Raw genomic sequence first — 22,274 nt, forward strand, 5'->3', positions numbered from 1 at the left:
CTTTTCTATATTATAAATACCAGAGAAATATCCTGCTTTGAATTCTGATCTCTGTGCTAAGATTCGGGTTACTGAAAATGTAGGGACTGAGACACCTGATACATACATCTCTGAGTTGGTTGAGAACGAAGATCCTTTCTGAAGCCGTGACCATGGGGTGATAGGACATCTCAAAGAAGATAATTCCCAGGCTGAAGAGATCCACTTTCTGAGAGGGAAAAATACTTGCATTTAGAGAGCCTTGACATGAAAGCATAATTTACCAGGGAATTATAGGATAAGCATTGTTAGCTGAAATAAAGTTTGTATGAGTACAAAACAGGTCCCACTGGAAAAATGTGAAGATTTGTTCTAAAAAATTATGGTTATAAAGGCTAAATGATATATTTTGTATTTAGATGATGACAAAATATTTGGCATGATGTCTTTAAACATTTTCAGAGAAGTTTTTTTTCCTTTTTGAGGCAGGGTCTCACTCTGTCACCCAGGCTGAAGTGCAGTGGTACCATCTTGGCTTACTGCAACCTCTGCCTCCTGGGCTCAAGCAATCCTTCCACCTCAGCCTCCCAAGTAGCTGGGACTACAGGTGTGCACCACCATGCCCAGCTAATTTTTTCGTGTGTATTTTTTGTAGACACTGTTGCCCAGGCTGGTCTCCAACTCCTAGACTCAAGTGATTCACCCACATTGGCCTCCTAAAGTGCTGGGATTACAGGCACGAGCCACCATGGCTGGCCTTCCTAGAAAATTAATGGTAATTGGTTTAGTTGTATCCACAGACAATAGAAAACCACTGATTGAAAACTGGAAATAATGGCTGAAGAGCAAGGACAACTGAGATTGATTATAAGAATTTGCTTTGTTTTGGGCCAGGTGCGGTGGCTCACGCCTGTAATCCCAGCACTTTGGGAGGCTGACGCGGGTGGGTCATGAGGTCACGAGATTGAGACCATCCTAACACGGTGAAACCCCCGTCTCTACTAAAAAAGACAAAAAATTAGCCAGGTGTGGTGGCAGGCGCCTGTAGTCTCAGCTACTTGAGAGGCTGAGGCAGGAGAATGGCGTGAACCGGGGAAGCAGAGCTAGCAGTGAGCCGAGATCGCGCCACTGCACTCCAGCCTGGGTGACAGAGTGAGACTCTGTCCTAAAAGAAAAAAAAAAAAAAAGAAAGAAAAAAGTTTGCTTTGTTTCGCGTCTTGGCTAATCATCTTAAAAGTGAAACACAGACCAAAATCCGCAGCTGATAGAAAAGGCCAGTTCCTGGCTACAAGGTCATATGGCCTTCAAAAAGAAGAGAACTTTGCCATTTGTGACAACATGGATGAACCTGGAGGACATTATATTAGGTGAAATAAGCTAGACACAGAAAGGCAAATACCGTATGATCTCACTGGTATGTGGAATCTAAATAAAAGTCAAACCCACAGCAACAGAGAACACAGTGGTGGCTACCAGGGGCTGGGGACGGGGGTCAAGGGGAGATGCTGGTCAAAGGGCACACATTTTCAGTTATCAAAAATGGATACATTCTGGAGATCTAAAGCACAGCATGGTGACTATAATTAATAATAATGCATTGTATTCTTGAGGTTTGCTAAGAAAGTAGCTCTCAAGTGTTCTTACCACACATAAAAAATGGAAACCAGGTGAGGTGATGGGAATGATGGGAATGTTAGTCAGCTTTGTTGTGGTAATCATTTCACAATGTATACATACATCAAAACATCACATTGTACACCCTAAATATAGGCAAGGTTTGTCAATCACACCTCCATAAGCTAGGAAAAAAATAACAAATAAGTAAAAATAAAACAAAAAGCTAGAGAAAAAAACAGTAAAGTCAAAAAACTAGAAGGATATAAATAATCAAGATAACTATTAAATAATTGACAAAAACAAAAAAAGTATCTATAATAAAAAGAAAAAAGAAGCAAAAAGGCAAGTCAGTGCAGAGGAAATTTAAGTAGGATGCTATGAAGGAGAAGATGGCGTTGGGAAGGGAGTGCGTCTGAGGAAGCCAAGCATGGCACGGCTGCCGAGGAAAACACTGCACATGGTCAGGGGCACAGAGGTGCAGAGCCGCTTTCAGGACAATGGAAGCCATTTTCAAGAAATACTCTCGACCTCTGATGTCTTAAAAACATTCGCTGTGGCATTGCCTATACACGTTGGCTACAGAAAGCATAGAACAAAAGCACCAAGAATAAAACAGCAATTTGATGATCCCACCACTCAGGGATATTTACTACTGATGTCTAAGAAGCACCCGCTTCGGTTTTTAAAAAAATATGTATGTATGGCCAGGTGCGGTGGCTCATGCCTGGAATCCCAGGACTTTGGGAGGCCGAGGCAGGTGGATCACCTGAGGTCAGGAGTTCGAGACCAGCCTGGCCAACGTGGTGAAACCCCATCTCTACTAAACATACAAAAATTAGCCAGGTGTGGTGACCGGTGGTCTGTAATCCCAGCTACTCGGGAGGCTGAGGCAGGAGAATTGCTTGAACCTGGGAGGTGGAGTTTGCAGTGAGCTGATATTCTACCATTGCACTACAGCCTGGGTGAAAAAAGCAAGACTCCATCTCAAAAAAAAAAAAAGAAATAAAAGACGCTAAAGGTGTCTGCCCACACTCACAGTGTGTGCAACCCATCTCCCGATACTCTAACCCTTACCCTCACCAGGTACTTAGAGGTCTGTTTCAACTTTATGTTGTTGTCCAATGCTCCCTGTCAGAACCAAAACCCAGGCTTGAATCTCCACTGCAAGCCTGAGCATTTGCTTTGATGCAAATTGCTTTCCTAATGTATTTTCTTTTATACATATATGATTGATTCAGACAGGGTCTTGCTCCACTGCCCAGGCTGGAGTGCACTGGCATGATCATAGCTCACTGCAGCCTCAATCTCCTGGCCTCAAGCAGTCCTCCCACCTCAGCCTCCTGAGGAGCTGGGACTACAGACGTGTGCCACCAGGCCAGGCTAATTTTTTTGATATTTAGTAGAGATGAGGTCTCTACTATGTTACCCAGGCTGGTTTTGAACTCCTGAGCTCAGGCAATCCTCCCGCCTCAGCCTCCCAAAGTCCTGGGATTATAGGCATGAACCACCATGCCTGGCACCTAAAGTGTTTTTAAAGTTTAGCTTTACACTCTTGCCCTAAGTGATCTCATCCAGTCTCATAGCTTTAAATCCTATCTGTGTGCTGATTTCAAATTTATACTTCTGATTCTCACCATTCCTCTGAACTCAAGTGTTGGGTCTCTAACAGTCTACTTGACATCTCTAATTGGATTTCTTACCAGATATTTCAAACGAACATGCCTCAAACTGAATTTTTCTGTCATCTTCTCCTCCTTCCCCTTATGTCTTTCCCTAGGTTTCTTCACTTCAGTCAACTACTCCTCACCCAGGTGCTCCAGGAAGAAACCTCAGCCCTGGACTTTTTCCCTTCCTCGTTCTCACCCAACATCCATTCCATTGGGGAAATCTCTCAATTCCCTTCCTAAATCAGCACACTTCTCTCCATTTCTACTGCTAGGAGTCCAGTTCCAGCTGCCAACTGCCCTCCCTGGACTTTCTGCAGAGCCTCCTCGCAGCAGCCAGAGTGAACTCTCCTGCTCAAGATTCTTCAGTGGCTCCCTGTGTACTTCAAATTAAATGCACACTCCTTATCCAGGCCAACCTGGCCCTGTGTGATATTTCCCTGCCTTCTTTTCCAGCTTCACTTCATGCCTCTCTCCCCTGTTGCTTGCCAGACTGTGGCCACACTAGCCTTCCTTTTGACTGTCTTAAATGTACCAAGCTCTCTTTCACCCAGGGCTTCCTCTTTATGTGTGCACTTTCCTCTGCTTCTCACCATCTCCCTGGCATGTGTCAGCCCCCAACTCTGTGTGGCTTGTCCTTTCTCATCCTTTATCCTAAACGCCATCCTCTCAAGAGATCTTCTTTGGTTAATCTGTTCTCTTTGTCACTCAGCTCCATTTCTTTTCTTCCTAGCCCTCACCACAATTTGTGATTATATCTTTCATTTTTTACTTATTTGCTGTCTGTTTCATCCACCAGTGGACAAGCTCCCTGAGGGCTGGAGCCACATCTGTTCCTGGCACCTTGCCCAAGATAGGGGTTAGTTCTCACATTCTTTGGATGGATGGATAGATGGATGGATGGATAGATGGATGGATGGATGGGTAGATGGATGGGTGGATGGATGGGTGGATGGACGGGTGGATGGGTGAGTGGATGGATGGATGGATGGATGGATGGATGGATGGATGGATGGGTAGATGGATGGGTGGATGGATGGGTGGATGGATGGGTGGGTGGATGGGTGAGTAGACGGATGGATGGATGGGTGGACGGATGGATGGATGGGTGGAGGGACTGTAAGCTCCTGGCAGCAGCAGTGCCAGTTTCAGCCACTATCCTTGGGACCATGAGTCCTTCCTGGAGTGTGAACAAGTGGATGTCCTGACTATTTTAGCTGAGACTAAACCCGAAATTCTGTGATCTAGATGTCCTATTACCTTAATTTTGAGGTTCCTTTTCCCCACAAAACCCCTTACCTGGTTGTATGCAGATTTGGTGCTTCCTTGGACCTCTGGGCTTACATAGAGAGCAGTGCCAACCATCCCAGTTAAGTGACCTGTGTGGAGGAAAACAGAGGGAAAACTTCCCAATAATAGGACTTACAGATGACACAAACTAAAACAAACAAACAAAAAAGGTTTCTTAAAACTGAGGCATGATCTGTTAACTGTCTACGCCACTCACAGGAAGCAGCAGCATGCAATGTACCAAATGAATAACCATAAGTCACGTGTGGCCACACACTCTGTTCCACACAAGGATGTCTTTGCTATTGCAGAGGAGGGGCAGTGCCAGGTAAGAAGACTCCAGATGGATCAGGTTATGAGGTAACCTCACATTACCAACGGAGGTTAGACAAAATAAAACTGTCTATGCCTGGGAGCCAATTATTCTACTCACTGAAGCTCTAATTTCTTTTTTTTTTTTTTTTTTTTTTTTTGAGACGGAGTCTCGCTATGTCGCCCAGGCTGGAGTGCAGTGGCCGGATCTCAGCTCACTGCAAGCTCCGCCTCCCGGGTTCGGGCCATTCTCCTGTCTCAGCCTCCTGAGTAGCTGGGACTACAGGCGCCCGCCACCTCGCCCGGCTAGTTTTTTGTATTTTTTAGTAGAGACGGGGTTTCACCGTGTTAGCCAGGATGGTCTCGATCTCCTGACCTAGTGATCCGCCCGTCTCGGCCTCCCAAAGTGCTGGGATTACAGGCTTGAGCCACCGCGCCCGGCCTCTAATTTCTTAAAGTTCAAAGAACAATTAATAAATTGAAAAGGAAAAAAGATTAAAGCATTTCCATAATTTTGTTAACGTAAGGAACAATTAAAATCTGCTGTAGAATAAAACCTTTACAAGTAAAAAGCAGGTTTCAGGTTAAGAAATTCTGGGGTCTTTAACACATGGATGAAATATATAGTCTTCTGGGTTTACCTGAAGAGTCTGACTTAATCAAGTCTCCTGTCTGATCGTCTTGTTTGCTGTCAGCCTAAAAACATAAGTAAGCCAAATATCCAATCAAAACATGATATTATTCCATGAGAATGGCTTGTCCGTTTCTAAATGAAGACTGAGGAAATATTACGTGGAAATCAAAATAATATAATAATGCTTTGAGGTTTAATTTTTTTTCTAGTTTACTCAACCCACCAATGCAAGGCTCTCAGAAAACCCAATGAAATCAAGAGGGAGGGGGACAATCATTATACAACTCTTTCTTTAGGACAGAGATATGCAAACACTTAGAGAAACCAATTTATTTTCATGTTGCAAATGCCAAAAACAGAATCTATTTTCTAAGAAGAGTAAGAGTGTATTAAAAACAACAAATTCATCTTTCAATTTCCTCACTGCTGTTACTTTCTCTGCATCAATTTTTACTCTTCTTTCCTAGAGGCTGCTCAGCAAATGTGTTCCACCCTCGCTCATGGCTAACACCTCCCAGGTAGCCTCACCTCGCTCCACTATGTGCCACAGTGTTGTCAATCCCTAAGTCACTATTGTTATGTCTGCATTTGTAATAAGTGCTTCCCATTATAAGCCATCACCATCAGTAACACCGGCTTCAACATTCTTAGTGCTGGGCACTGTTCTAGGTGCTTTACCTGCATTCTTATTTATCTTGCTGATAACTTTTTGAGCTAGGCACTAGTATTAGGCACACTTTACAGATGAGGTATTGAGAAGTTAATTAGTTGTCCAAGATCATGCTACAAAGCAGTGGCAGAGATAGGATTCTATTCCAGGTCGGTGAGACTCCAGAGCCTGAGCTCTTACCTATCTCACTATGCTACAGCCTTCCAGACATCAAGTTAAATTCTTTAGTTTGGGGATCAAGATTCCCACCATCTGGCCTGTGCTTGGTCTCAGCACTCTCCCATATGCTCCATGGGGAGCATGATCGGGACCGTGTCCTTACTGTCCGCCTTCCTTCTCCTCCCTTTCTACTCCTAGTCTCACCTTCTAACTTGGCCCGAATGGTTGTTCTGACCATTAACACAAATCCTACTTTCCTTTCCTGATCACCCTTGGAATTAACTGCATTTCCTACAGATCTTGGTGCCTAATAAGTTGAGTTTATAATGTGAAGTAAAATTCCTCCCCCGGCATTCAAGGCCTACCACCTATAAGACTGCCCAATCTTCCAATGACTCCTCAACTGCCCTGCATCCTCTCACTCTCCCCTGCACCTCACAGTTTTGGCCAGTCAGACAGTATGCTAGTCTTCCGACAGCCAAGTCCGCTTACCCTGGGGCCTCTGCTTAGGCTGTGCTTTCTCTCTGGAATCCCCATCCTGGTGTCACCAGGCCCTGCCCTCAACCTCCACCTTTTGGACTCCCACCCACCATTTAAGGACATCTGAAATGCTACTGACGTTATCCAGCCTTTGTTGATCCTCACAACCGTATGCTCTCCTGGTGTTTTATGTTTTTGAGCCTCATTTCCCCAAACCAACAAAAGCCTCTGAGGTATAAAGCATCTAGTCCAGGGCCAGGCATGGTAGATGAAAATACCAAATGATTTCATAAAGTACTGTATGCCTTTGACCACAATATTGTTCCCAAGCCAATAATTTTGTGTCCCTCAAGTGGAATGCACTCAAAAAAATATACTCACAATTTCAAAGCCTACAAGATCATTTGCAGCATGCCCCTTCAGGTTTGTGTAATCTCCTGAGGATTAGATAGCATGGTTCTGTGAATGCACTCTTCTATCTGCTAACACTTTCAGGATTATCAAGGCATCTGAGTCTGTTTTTAGGTACAGTCTAATTTGTAAAATACTTACAGAAAAGGCTAGATGGTCTGTCGCCAAACCAAAATCACCTATTTTCACATGGTCATCAGAATCCAAAAAAATGTTGACAGGCTTCAAATCCCGGTGAATCATTCCCTGTTGAAAGAGAGTGTAGAAATAAACAATGGTTTCCCATGCATAAAGTTATACCTACTTCCTAATTTAGAAGGCCAACCTAGTGATGAAAATCGTACGAGGTGTTCTCCCACAGGTCCAGGCTGTCTGGCCTCTGCAATGTCTCCTGACTGTCCTATGACCTCTTTACCATCTCCTAGTTCTACCTGGTGGTATCCTGACCAGGTGAATTCTAAATAGTTCCCTGTGGCATCTAAGGCCCCTTCCACTGGGTTCACCAAGTTACCTTTACCCCTGCTACATCACAAAACCTCTGCTCTGGTCAGAGAGACACACCATTTTTATTCCTTCTTCTATTCCTTTCTTTGTATCATCTCTCCTTCATAGGATACTCTTGCTTTTTTCCATGCATTTGCACTGTACCAACATTTGCAAGTGCCAACTCATTCGTAAGCCTTCTACAGTAATTCTAACAGTTCAACTTGGCATCCCCAGCACACACAGTCGGTGTGCAATAATTACTTGTTTACATAAGACTGCTTTCTCATTTCCCTAATGGCTTGTAATGTGTATTGTTTCATGCATTATAATACAGAAAATAATGATCTCTTTTACCATTACATGAAGGTAAATTCTGGCTCTCCTCTAGAAGCAAGAAGTCCCTCGCGAGCATGGGTCACACACTTGTGCCTCCTTGTATTTCTAGGTATGGCACAGTGTTAGATGCCAGCAAATGGTTAGCCAATACTGAGCAAACTGGATGGAGTGGAAGCAAGCCCAGGGGGCACTGTTCTAGCATCCCAGGATAAAATCACAGTAATACAGCTTAAATGGCCCTCATCAGAACTCATTTTCATTTCTAACCTTGCAAATTCTGCTTCTACCAAATCATTTATAAACTACAAATTACAGCCCTTGCTTCTCAGTATAAATATGGTACAGCATAAACATTTTAAGGTTAAAAAAATTTGAGGCAAAGGAAAAAAATGATGAATTTATATTGGTTAATGCATTAGACAATTCCGTTTTAAAAATGTAAGCAGTGTTTCATCCTGAAGCTAGGCCCATTAGCATTTACATTACAATGGCAATTTCTAGCTTTAAAATCACATTTTAGACATGTGACAAGCTACTTTACTCAGAAAGTCTCATTTCTCTTCTTGCTAGATGACTTTCTGGTTTCTCCGTGTTCCTACGAAGGGCGGCACTAATTCTGTTAGAATCCGATAACTTGGCAAATATTAATCACATCCTTGCTTCATTCCTTTTTTCTCTTTTTTGAGACGAAGTCTCTTACTGTCGCCCAGGCTGGAGCGCAGTGGTGCAATCTCAGCTCACTGCAACCTCCACCTCCCAGGTTCAAACAATTCTCCTGCCTCAGCCTCCCAAGCAGCTGGGATTACAAGTGCGCACCACCACACTCAGCTAATTTTTGTATTTTTAGTAGAGATGGGGTTTCACCATGTTGACCAGTCTGGTCTTGAATTCCTGACCTCAAGTGATCCACCCACCTCGACCTCCCAAAGTGCTGGGATTACAGGCGTGAGCCACCGCATCTGGCCCTAATTCTAAAGCACTCAAGGAATCATCCTCACATTCCCTACATGTTCAAATATTTTCTCCTCTCCCAGAGATCAACAAATTTTTTCTGTAAAGGGCCAGAGAGTAAATACTTCAGGCTTTACAGCCCCTGTTGCAACTACTCAAATCTGCTGTTATGGAAAAAAAACCACCATAGGCAATATGTAAACAAACGAGCATAGCTATGTTCCAATAACCTTGGGAGCATTGGAATTTGAATTTCATGTAATTTTTATGTGTCATGAAATGTCCTTTTAATTTTTTACAACCATTTAAAAATGTAGGAGCCATTATTAGCTTACAGGCCATACAAGAACAGGCAGTGGGTTAGATTTGGCCTGTGGGCCACAGTTTGCTGATCCCTGTCCTAACCTTTAAAGTTTTCTTAACATTTTTTAATGTTATACTCTGATACTTTGTAATATTTTATTGTCTTTGACACTTTGTTCTATTAGCTTTCCCTCTATTTCAGTTTTTCTGCAATCTTACATTTGATATTTTTATGCAGTCATAAATTTTTGTAAACATAAGTCTTCAGATATGAAATGTTGTAAAGTTTACTTTCTCATGGATATAAGCTAATCCATCCAGAATCTCTCGAAAAAGTCTCCAGAGTCTGATGGTGTCTTGATACAGTCCCTGGTCAATGGTGTCCCGTAAAGTGCTCTTCTCACAGTACTCCATCTATGTACAGACAAGGACAAACAGGAGAATCTGATTACGCGACAGGTTTAAGTTAAGGAGTATAACTTCAATTTACATAATCCTCCATTTTAAAACTTGTACCATGGGTTTTAAACAGTTATGGGAAAGACTTGGTTTTTTACACTGAAAAAGAAACCAACAGTATTAAAAAAATACCTTGGGGGTAAATATGCATAATCTTAGCACTCCAACATAATCATTTTTAATTTTTTATATTATTGCTTATTTAAAAATATGACTTGTTTAAAATATTTATCACGATTAATATAAAAAAACTGAGAATGTAGTAAAATTTTACAAGATGGCTTCCAAACCCAAATTTACAAGGAGAGTTAGTTAATCTAATGATGTCATTAGCTTTTCTTACATTAAAGACGACCTTCAAGTTTAGAGCAAAAATATTGTAAATACTGAAACATTCGAGTCTTCTTGGAACAGTGAGACAGCGGCTCTGTCTCACCCCTTCTTGAGTATATTCATATATCAGAAAACAGTGCAACATGACTTAAATCTTCAATCGACATGTACCATCTGATTTATGAAACTAGCCTATATGCTTCAACTGGTGCCAGAGTTGAGATTTCTCATGAAGAAAGGTTTTATTGTTTTTAAAAAGAGGAAGATTAGCTTTTGCTCTATCATCTTCGGAATAACTGTCAGTAAACTCTGGCTCACCCTCCGGGCCTCACAAGGCCTTCTCTGATGCCCACACTGTGATCCTGATGCATGTCGGATGCAACTCCTTTGTGTACTTCTATTTCATTCTAATTGTGTAGAAGGTAATGGAATAAAATACAGAATAAATAGTAGTTTGGGGGACCAATGCTTTATTAACTGTGTAAGTGGTACCTCAAATATATTTATGTTATAGAATACCTAAAACCAGCTCCAACTCCAGGAAAGCAAATACTTAACTCATCTCATTCAAAATGCTGTAACTTGTCTGAGGGTTCCTTTTTCCGCACAGTTCTGTAGCTCACATTTAAAGATCTGCCTGCTGGCAGTTATGACTGAAATACTAACAGTGACCCACAGTCTTGTTCACTTGGGGCGGAGGAAAGGCTTCTTTGTTTTATGGCCACTCCTCTACTAGCAGAGCCCACCCTTGTTTAGGATACTGCTGCTCTGGCAGGTAGGCAGGCCAAAGCCCAGGCTTCTTAGTCATGCCCCATTGGAACTGGCTTGCCTGTGCGCTGGTCTCCAGAGGTTCCAGGACAAGCCACTTCGCCTAAAGTCACATTGGTGTTACTTTTGCATGTACAGGCATGTGTGCATCATATCTTACTTGTCCAGATTCAGTTGGTTAGGCAAAGTGGAGTTTCTGTGCTCATGCAGTCTAGCATTTATGGAACTCAGATATGGTTCTAAGTACTTCACGTGTTATTTATTCTTAATTAGTGTATAAGAGTTACTATTATGTAATTTATAGATGGGGAAACTGAGGCACAAGATGCTGAAGAACCTTGCCCAAGTTCACGTAGTCCTAACAGGTGGATCCAGGATGTGAACGTACACAGCCTGAGCCCAGAGCCACCCTATGGCACCTCCTGACAAGCTGCAGGAAAGCAGGAATTCCAGGCTGGGGAAAAGGGCCTCCACATGGTAATCCTCTCGGCCAATTAATCTTTGGTAGTGGCAGTAAGCCCTCCTCTGTCCATTATCTTGTTCCAATACCCTGAAACAGGCCCATCAGCCACTACTGGGTGTTGCTGTGTCACCTAACTACACACCACGACCTCACCTGGATGTAGAGGTAGTGCACAGCCTCGGTCGTCACTGATGGCTCACTTTCATGGCAGCCATTCTTTTCACTGCAGTCTTCATCCTAACCCAAAAGGAACACACAATAACTCAAAATGGAAGCCAAAATTAAGCACAATCATCATCATCATCATCAAGTATTTGTGCCCACCCCCAACACAGGGCCACCCTGTTGCCTTAGGGAGAAGTCAGTGAGCAGAACATAACCACTGTCCTTAGAAGCTCAAAGCATTTGGCTGTGAATCCTGGTCTGTTTTGGGTTGGTAGGCTATTAATTACTGCCTCAATTTCAGAACTTGTTATTGGCCTATTCGGGCATTCAACTTCTTCCTAGTTTAGTCTTGGGAGGGTATACATATCCAGGAATTTATACATTTCTTCTAGATTTTCTAGTTTATTTGTGTAGAGGTGTTTATAGTATTCTCTGATGGTAGTTAGAGAAGCCAATACCATTCCTTCTAAAACTATTCCAAGTAATAGAAAAAGAGGGAATCCTCCCTAACTCTTTTTATGAGGCCAGTATCGTCCGAATACCAAAACCTGTCAGAGACACAACAACAAAAGAAAATTGCAGGCCAATATCCCTGATGAACATCAATGCAAAAATCCTCAATAAAATACTGGCAAACCGAATCAAGCAGCACATGAAAAAGCTTATCCATCATGATCAAGTTGGCTTCATCCCCAGGATGCAAGGCTGGTTCAACATAAGCAAATCAATAAATGTAATCCAGCATATAAACAGAAGCAAAGACAAAAACCACATGATTATCTCAATAGATGCAGAAAAGGCCTTCGATAAAATTCAACACCCCTTCATGCTAAAAACACTCAATAAACTAGGTATTGATGGGACATATCTCAAAATAATAGGAGCCATTTATGACAAACCCACAGCCAGTATCATACCAAATGGGCAAAAGCTGGAAGCATTCCCTTTGAAAACCAGCACAAGACAGGGATGCACTCTCTCACCACTCCTATTGAACATAGTGTTGGAAGTTCTGGCCAGGGCAACCAGGCAAGAGAAAGAAATAAAGGGCATTCAATTAGGAAAAGAGGAAGTCAAATTATCTCTGTTTGCACATGACTTAATTGCATATTTAGAAAACCCCATCGTCTCAGCCCAAAATCTCCTTAAGCTGATAAGCAACTTCAGCAAAGTCTCAGGATACAAAATCAATGTGCAAAATCACAAGCATTCCTATACACCAAGAACAGACAAACAGAGAGCCAAATCATGAGTGAACTCCCATTCACAATTGCTATAAAGAGAATAAAACACCTAGGAATACAACTTACAAGGGATGTGAAGGACCTCTTCAAGAACTACAAACCACTGCTCAAGGAAATAAAAGAGGACACAAACAAATGGAAAAACATTCCATGCTCATGGATAGGAAGACTCAATATCGTGAAAATGGCCATACGGCCCAAAGTAATTTACAGATTCAATGCTACTCCCATCAAACTACCATTGACTTTCTTCACAGAATTAGAAAAAGCTACTTTAAATTTCATAAGGAACCAAAAAAGAGTCCATATAGCCAAGACAATCCTAAGCAAAAAGAATAGGAGGCATCGGTCAGGCGCGGTGGCTCAAGCCCGTAATCCCAGCACTTTGGGAGGCCGAGACGGGTGGATCACGAGGTCAGGAGATCGAGACCATCCTGGCTAACACGGGGAAACCCCGTCTCTACTGAAAAAGACAAAAACTAGCCGGGCGAGGTGGTGGGCGCCTGTAGTCCCAGCTACTCGGGAGACTGAGGCAGGAGAATGGCGTAAACCCGGGAGGTGGAGCTTGCAGTGAGCTGAGATCCGGCCACTGCACTCTAGCCTGGGCAGCAGAGCGAGACTCCGTCTCAAAAAAAAAAAAAAAAAAGGAAAAAGAATAGGAGGCATCACACTACCTGACTTCAAACTATACTACAAGGCTACAGTAACCAAAACAGCTTGGTACTGGTACCAAAACAGATATATAGACCAATGGAACAGAACAGAGGCCTCAGAAATAACACCACACATCTACAAACATCTGATCTTTGATAAACCTGACAAAAGCAAGCAATGGGGAAAGGATTCCCATTTAATAAATGGTGCTGGGAAAACTGGCTAGCCATATGCAGAAAGCTGAAACTGGATCCCTTCCTTACACCTTATACAAAACTCAACTCAAGATGAATTAAAGACTTAAATGCAGTGAGCTGAGATCGCGCCACTGCACGCCAGCATGGGTGACACAGCGAGACTCGGTCTCAAAAAAAAAAAAAAAAAGAAAAAGAAAAGAAAAGACTTAAATGTAAGACTTAAAACCCTAGAAGAAAACCTAGGCAATACCATTCAGGACAGAGGTACGGGCAAAGACTTCATGACTAAAACACCAAAAGCAATGGCAACAAAAGCCAAAATTGACAAATGGGATCTAATTAAACTAAAGATCTTCTGCACAGCAAAAGAAACTATCATTAGAGTGAACACACAACCTACAGAATAGGATAAAATTTTTGCAATCTATCCATCTGACAAAGGGCTAATATCCAGGCCAGGCACGGTGGCTCATGCCTGTAATTCCAGCACTTTGGAAGGCCGAGGCATGGGGATCACCTGAGGTCAGGAGTATGAGACCAGCCTGACCAACACGGAGAAACCTCGTCTCTAACAAAAATACAAAATTAGCTGGGCGTGGTGGCACATGCCTGTAATCCCAGCTTCTCGGGAGGCTGAGGCAGGAGAATCGCTTGAACCCAGGAGGCGGGGTTGTGGTAAGCCGAGATCGTGCCATTGCACTTCACCCTGGGCAACAAGAGCAAAACTCCATCTCAAAAAAAAAAAAAAAAAAAAAAAAGCTAATATCCAGAATCTACAAGGAACCTAAACAAATTTACAAGAAAAAACAACCCCATCAAAAAGTGGGCAAAGGATATGAACAGACACTTTTCAAAAGAAGACATTTATGCAGCCGAGAAACATATGGAAAAAAGCTCATCATCACTGATTTGCATTAGAGAAATGCAAATCAAAACCACAATGAGATACCATCTCACTCCAGTTAGAATGGTGATCATTAAAAAGTCAGGAAACAACAGGTGCTGGAGAGGATGTGGAGAAATAGGAATGCCTTTACACTACTGGTGGGAATGTAAATTAGTTCAACCATTGTGGAAGACAGTGTGGCGATTCCTCAAGGATCTAGAGCTAGAAATACCATTTGACCCAGCAATCCCATTACTGGGTATATACCCAAAGGATTATAAATCATTCTACTATAAAGACACATGCACACGTATGTTTATCGTGGCACTATTCACAATAGCGAAGACTTGGAATCAACCCAAATGCCCATCAATGATAGACTGGATACAGAAAATGTGGCCCATATACACCACGGAATACTATGCAGCCACAAAAAAAGAATGAGTTCATGTCCTTTGCAGGTACATGGATGAAGGTGGAAACCATCATTCTCACTAACACAGGAACAGAAAACCAAACACTGCACGTTCTCACTCATAAGTGGGAACTGAACAATGAGAACATATGGGTACAGGGAGGGGAACATCACACACTGGGGCCTGTTGCGGGGTGGGGGCTGAGGGAGGGATAGCATTAGGAGAAATACCTAATGTAGATGACAAGTTAATGGGTGCAGCAAACCACCATGGCACATGTATACCTATATAACAAACCTGCACGTTCTGCACATGTATCCCAGAACTTAAGTATAATTAAAAAAAAAAAAAAAAAAAAAAAAGAAAAGAAAGAAAGAAAAGAAAAAGAAAAAAGAAAAAAAAAAAAGAAGCTCACAGCATCATTGCAAGTTTGCTATTTCCAGAATCCTCCGTGTGGTTTACAGGTCTGTTGTTACGCAGAACAATGATGGGGTAAACAGATAATAGGCAGGCATTAAAGATGTGCAATCTACAGATAGACTCCTTGTCAAGTCAATTCTTTCTTACCACTGATATCCATCTATGGCTAAGAAGGTCAGAATGCATACAAGCTAATATTTGAAGGGTTCAGTTTTACTGGAATTCCGTACTTTTTGGTGGTAGGCTTATTTCAGAAACAGAAGACTAGAAATCCACCTTTAGCTAAAACAATTTAAAAGTGGCCAGACTGTCAAAGGGCACACTGCCCTCAGAGGTACATGCTTGAAGAACATGCCTTCAGCTGCCGCTTGCAGTGAATGACCCTCTGGAACACTTCCCATACCATTACTCTGTCCCCAACAGCTAATTTTCTTTCTCATACACGATACTTTTCTTAAAAAGTCTTTTTCCCCCAATAGATGTATTTGAATACTTATAACCCCAAGTGCAGAAAAAGCATGAGTTAGTATTTGACCATTTCTGATTTATAATTTTTTTCTGAGGAAGAATTTTTTTGAACTTTTTCCTTTATCCAAGGAAAAAAAAAAGCTCCACTCTGGTAACAATCAGATTCTACTCCTGAATCATTTATGGATGCTGGGGATTATCTGTATTACACTGTTAATCTCTTGGAGACTTCTACCCATCAAATTAGGATGCCCATGGATGCTGCCCTTAACTGAGCAAAACCAGGATTTGGTGCCCCTGTAACAATTATGTGCATGATAAATGCTAAAACCAAACATTAACTTGGCTTCAGCAGTAGTTCAGACTTTTTGTTTTCAGAGAGAGTTTTGCTCTTGTCGCCCAGGCTGGAGTGCAATGACGTATCTGGGCTCACTGTAACCTCTGCCTCCTGGGTTCAAGCAATTCTCCTGCCTCAGTCTCCTGAGTAGCTGGGATTACAGTCATCTGCCACCACGCCTGGCTAATTTTTGTATTTTTAGTAGAGACAGGGTTTCACCATATTGGCCAGGCTGGTCTCAAACTCCTGACCTCAGGTGATCCACGTGCCTTGGCCTCCCAAAGTGCTAGGATTACAGTTGTGAGCCACCGCAGCCAACGTAGTTTACTTATGCTATTATTCCTGGTTAAATTTATAACTAATTTTTATTATTAGTGGTTTGACAAGGAAAGTACTTATAAAAAAACACACTGGCTAACACTCAGATCTCCTTCAAATCAACTGAACTGCTTATCTAAGAGTCTACACTTAAAATTTTCTTTATCTACTATGAATGAACCCTTATAACCGCTGGCAATTATATTTTTATTCCTGGTAATAAAGTCATTGCAGGCTGGGCATGGTGCCTCACACCTGCAATGGCAGCACTTTGTGAGGCTGAGGCAGGAGGATCATTTGAGCCCAGGAATTCTAGGCTTGCAGTGAGCTAGGACTGCACCACTGCACTCCAGCCTGGGAGACAGACGGAGACTCTGCCTCTTAAAATAGTAGTAGTAATAAAGTGGTTGTGTTCAGTCCCCAGTAGTAGAATAATTCCCCACAGCCACAACTGATGACCCTGGTAGTTTCTGGTGACCTCCCTTACTGGGCTAATCAGCACTTGATCAGAAGTCCAGGTTAGTATGTGAAGCCAGGAGTACTATTATTACTGTGTTAGCAACAGTTGCGTTAACTACCTCAAAAATTACTGCCTTTAGAATAAACAACCTCAAGCTGTATTTGTATTCATAATTGATATGTGGATTGGGTTTATGTTTGATGCATTGTTTGGGAAATTTGCAACACAAACTGGCATAAGAATTACTTATTCTGATGATGAACTTTTATGTATTTTTTATTAGAAAGTAGAACTAATTTTAGATTTTCAGCTTGATGGATTTTCAGTTTTTCCTGAAGAATTTTGTTTACCATTAGTCTTCAAATTGGATACCGTTGTGCAGTGGTATACTGTTATACTTCAGAGAAAGAGTAAGAGTACATCTAGTTCAGTTCCTATGAGGTAGCTGTAACCCTTAAAAATGAAACGTCAACTCTAGGGTACATTTGACATTGAAAGAATAGTTAGGAAACAACTTGGTTTTGATGGGGTCATGATTAAGGAATTATACATTGGTTTTATTTATGGAATTGTTTTATAGTGCATACAAATCAGCGATCAGCCAACAAATATTTTTCTTTGAGCTTATGAAAGCTCTGTATTGTTTTGCCTTCAATCTGTTGTCTTCAAAACAAACAAACAAAAAAGCTTCTTGCACCTTCCCCTCCCCTCTTTTCTTTCTTTTTCTTTTTGCTTGTATGTACAAGGTAGGACTTACTTCGTAAGAAACAAAATGCCAGTACTTTCTTAAGCCATGATGTGAAACCAATGACCCTGTGACCACATGGCACAGAACACTAAATTTTGGTTCCATGACTGAAACTTGAGGGTGACTAAAAGTAACGCCTATGAAACTTGATATCTATCTGTGATGGCCATTTGATCTCTAAGAGGAATTCTGTACACTCCACAGAACTCCTATCTATAGTAAAATTGATTTTCAGTTTTAAATGTGGGCAAAAAGGCATTTTCTCCAAGATTTTAAAACTAATTCTTATTTTTAAATGGTTTACCAAAATTTGTCAGTACATTTTACATGTAGAAGCATTTTAAAAATCATTTCTAGCAAGCACTTGACATCTAGTCAACTCTCTACTCCTTATTTAGTTTTATCAAAATATTAAGAGTTCCTTTCTTTGAATAAAATAATTTCTTATAATTAAGCAGCAGAAGATCAATCTTTACAAAGTATGAGGGATGCCAGATGTTGATAAACTTACTCTTTCTTAATCTGGACAAAGTAAACTTAACAGATTTTTCTGATGAGCATGTTTTATGAATCCTTCATTGTGCTCCATTCTATCACATGCGCATTTTTCATGTTAAACTGCAACTACTTAATCTCTTCCCCTATCCTTCTATATTAATTTTCTGTAGTTGGAGTGTAGTCTTTTCCCCCTTAGGCTATGCATTAATCGAAGTTTTCTTTTCACCATGACTTTACAATGCCTAGTAAACAATATTTCTACTTCCCATATCTTTGCTTTACACAGTCACCTTGCCCTTCCTCCCAGCACCTAAGAAAAAAGATGGTCATACTAACAGGTGAAGTGTACAAGGTGTCTGTGTGTTTTGTGTAGCTTCAGAGTTAGACTGAAATTACCAGGCAAAGATTTAGTCTTGTCATTTTGTTTACACACTGGGGAAAACAAACCAGTTTATTAAACATTTCATGTAACTACACCCAAGTTCTGCCAAGCTGGAAACTTGGACCTTTTCTGTGTAGTGACTTTTTTAATTGTAGTTTTTATAACCTGGAGATCAGACTGTTGCTTTCACATGATGTATGTAGGGTCTCATGACTGGAGTTTGCTTTGTTTTATAGTATCTGCACCCCTTATATTTTTCAAGGGCTATTTTGTAAACAGATGATGTATTTCTCCATTGAAAACACAATAAAAAAACACAGCACAATCTCAAAAAAAATTATGAGATATTTTTGTGATTTTTTGCTTGTTTGTTTAGCTCATCAGCTATCATTAGTATTAGTGTATTTTATGTGTGGCCCAAGACAATTCTTCTTTTACCAATGTAGCCCAGGGAAGACAAAAGCTTGGACACCCCTGCATTATAGGATCATGATACACAGTGTGAAATCACTGTTCCAGAGATGGGCTATGAAAATAAGGAATCAGGATTAATTGATGTGGGACAGACCAAATTAACTCCATGATGAGGCTGTTTAGTTCATCAATTTGCATTCAGTTCTCGTCCCCAACCACAGAAAGTTTCCAAAACTCTTAGAAAACTGTTTTCATCACATACAAAAATGCAGTGTCTCAACTTCTAAAAGGTTGAAGAACTTCTAAAAGGTTGAAGTTTTATTATTATTTTATTAATAATAAATTATTATTATTAATTTATTACTATTATTATTGACAATAACAATATTATTCTGTCTTCTAAAAGGAGGTATGTTTTGCTATGTGGATAAATAAAGGTCTATAAATAAACACAGGTATAATATATTTTAAATGAATAATCATATTTTAAAATGGATGGTTTCTGTATTTGAACATCAGATTAAAGTTTTATAATTTACCTAAGGTTTATGACATCAGATATCAATTATATCATGAATAAAATGGTATAATTTTTATTCATATGTATACCTGATTCTGACTTTTACTGTTCTCATCTTCATTGTCAAAGATAATATCACTTTCAGAATCTGAAGCAGGCCTGAAAAAGAGAAACAGAAATACAAAAGGAACAGAAATCGCTATTATAATTATAAACATGGACACTTTTAAATACTAGAAAGCACAAGAGGCTACAGACATCACACCGTGAGCCCACAGCCATCAATGTATACTCTACACTGTGCTGATTTGTACTTGCTATTATGCAAAACACAGAACTCTGGATTTAATAAAAATGAGCCAGATTAAGTTTCCTGAAAAAATTTAATAGCTAAGAGTAATCACGAACTGTATCCACCTGGATAAAATAAAACAAAATCATGAAAGTAAACACCCAGGGTGGATTCTGAGAAGCATAAACTTTAGGATCGTAATTATTGGTCCTATGAGAAATTTGTCCTATGAGAAATTCTATTAAATGTATAAGATGAGGTATTGGATTTTCCTTTTTCCAGGGCTTGGATTTTGGAGATCTTTTGAAAATAGCGGGAAAAAAATCCTTTAGGTTAGGGGCCCCAAACCCCCAGGCCATGGACAGGTACAGGTCCACGGCCTGTTAGGGCCACACGGCAGGAGGTGAGCGAACATTAAGGTCTAAGCTCCACCTCCTGTCAAATCAGCAGCAGCATTAGATTCTCAGAGGAGCGCAAACCCTATTGTGAACTGTGCACACGAGGGATCCGGGTTGTGCACTTTTTCATCCCGAAACTATTCCCCTAACACCCGTCTGTGGAAATGCTGTCTTCTATGAAACCAGTCACTGGTGCCTAAAAAGGTTGGGGACCGCTGCTTTAGATTGCATTTGGTTACTCTCTAAAAGTGGGTTTAATTTTTTCTTTTTTTTAAAACATGGTCAACACGTCTGGGTTTCTAAATGAATCTCCTTTTCCCTGGCTTGGACTTGGTGGGGATTAATGTTGGGGGGCATTCGCTGGCCCGGGAGGCAGAGGTTGCAATGAGCCAAGGACATGCCACTGACCTCCAGTTTAGGTGACAGAGCAAGGCCCTATCTCAAAAAAGGAAAGAAAGAAAAGAAGGAAAGAAGGAAGGAAGGAAAATGAAAGGAAAAAGGAAAGAAAAAATAAAGAAAGAAAGGAAACTAGGGGGCGCGTCAGAGGCAGCTGGTCCGTGCCGTGCGCTTACAGGAAGGACTGGGAGAAGACGCCACCGTGCTCGTCCTCGTCGTCGTCCTCGTCGTCGCTGGAGCCCGGGCCGGTGGCGGGGAAGCGGGCACTGGCCGAGCGCTCGCCCGAAGTACTCCACTCCACCGAGCTGCTGAGGATGGGTGGCGGCGCGGCGGCCTCCACGCTGTCCGGGCCGTCCGTGTCGCTCGCCAGCTGCCCGCGCGCAGCTCGCTCATCCTTGGCTAGGGGCCCGGAGTCCGGGGGCGGCGTCCCCGGTCCCGCCGGCCGCTCGTGCCGCTCGATCCAGGCGTTGTAGTAGCGCACAATATTCTCATGGTGCAGCCGTGACAGCAGTGTCACCTCGCCCTTGATCCTGCGGAATTGCCGGCTGGCCGGGTTGATCGGGATGCGCTTCACCGCGTAGCAGCAGCCGTCCAACTTGTTCTGCACCTGCGGTCAGCCGGGGGAAGGTCAGCCGCTCCGCGCCTTGCACAAACCGGCATTTGCACCGCGTCACCCCATCCCCTCCCAAGGAAAGCGTGAAGTTCTAAATGAGTCCCACAGCTACAGTCAAGAACCACACGCCTGAAATTCTTAAACTGAAGAAAGCTTTGACTGCCACAAAATTCAGAAAACAGCCCACTCAACTCTAGATGTATTTAGCTTGCTGGGAGACCCTGGGGAAAACATCATCTCCATTTTAATAATTACTTTTACTGACAGTTACTTTCCTGCTTTTCCAGTGTATCTGCTATCTAAATTTCTGTCTTGATTTTAAGATAAAGATTATTTTCTAAAGTCAGTGTAAGGTTTCAGATGATTTTAGTTTCTCTCTGATTTTTTTTTACACTTAAAGTCACTAAAAACAAATTAAACTCCAAAAATATTAACGGACCTGAACACAAAGGTTAATTTCTTGATTTTTAAAGCCATGTGAACTTGGGAAAATTACTTAATTTCCTTGATACTCTATTTTCTTATCTTTAAAATGGCATTTATACCATTTCCACTACCCCAAATGGTGACTGTAAAGCACCTGTATCAAGGCCTTACAGAGAAAAGTGCTTAGCTTAGTAAATAACAGCAATTGCTATGAACACAATCACTGTCCACTGATTTTGTTCTATAATTAAGATGATGTGTACTGAAACCAGAACAATACAATCAACAACACAGTAAAATAATAAAAAAGCAAGAAAACGTTGCAAAGGCAAGTCCCCCCATCCTACGTAGAGGCATCCTTATGCCAGGCAGTTTCACTATGTAATTGGGGTGACTGAATTATAGAGTCTTATTCACTGGAACATTGTAGTCCCATCCATGCAGGTCAACTGAGGTGATGATATACTCTAGAAAAGCAAATGCCATGTGGCCATGGGTGGCAGGAGAAATTAGTTCATTACAAAACACAAAACAGAATATCATTCTCTTGTTTGGCTAACAAGTTTCAATTAAACTAATGAAAGTCTAAGTGAAGTCCTGGGAATAAGGAGGGAGTACTACAAAGTTGAGTTTCAGATTATCCTTTTTTGTATGGAAATAGTGACAAGAACACACACTTTGTAGTACAACAGAGGTGGGTCTGAATG

At 41.5% G+C, this 22,274-nt stretch overlaps 1 protein-coding gene across 3 annotated transcripts in view; it reads right to left on the reverse strand.

Annotated features, from left to right (window-relative positions):
- Positions 1-22,274, reverse strand: part of LOC105492461 (eukaryotic translation initiation factor 2 alpha kinase 4) — a 108,552-nt gene that overhangs the window by 42,070 nt on the left and 44,208 nt on the right. For all 3 annotated transcript variants that reach the window (XM_011759585.3, XM_011759596.2, XM_071067112.1), the window contains exons 12-19: positions 20,705-21,135; positions 19,532-19,601; positions 11,469-11,552; positions 9,584-9,706; positions 7,358-7,462; positions 5,504-5,558; positions 4,560-4,639; positions 107-208 (exon numbers count right to left, since the gene is read on the reverse strand). In XM_011759585.3, coding sequence (XP_011757887.2) covers positions 107-208; positions 4,560-4,639; positions 5,504-5,558; positions 7,358-7,462; positions 9,584-9,706; positions 11,469-11,552; positions 19,532-19,601; positions 20,705-21,135 — 1,050 coding nt within the window. The remainder of the gene's footprint in view (positions 1-106; positions 209-4,559; positions 4,640-5,503; positions 5,559-7,357; positions 7,463-9,583; positions 9,707-11,468; positions 11,553-19,531; positions 19,602-20,704; positions 21,136-22,274) is intronic.

This window comes from Macaca nemestrina, chromosome 7, assembly GCF_043159975.1.
Source record: "Macaca nemestrina isolate mMacNem1 chromosome 7, mMacNem.hap1, whole genome shotgun sequence".
In the NCBI taxonomy this organism is placed as follows: Eukaryota; Metazoa; Chordata; class Mammalia; order Primates; family Cercopithecidae; genus Macaca; species Macaca nemestrina.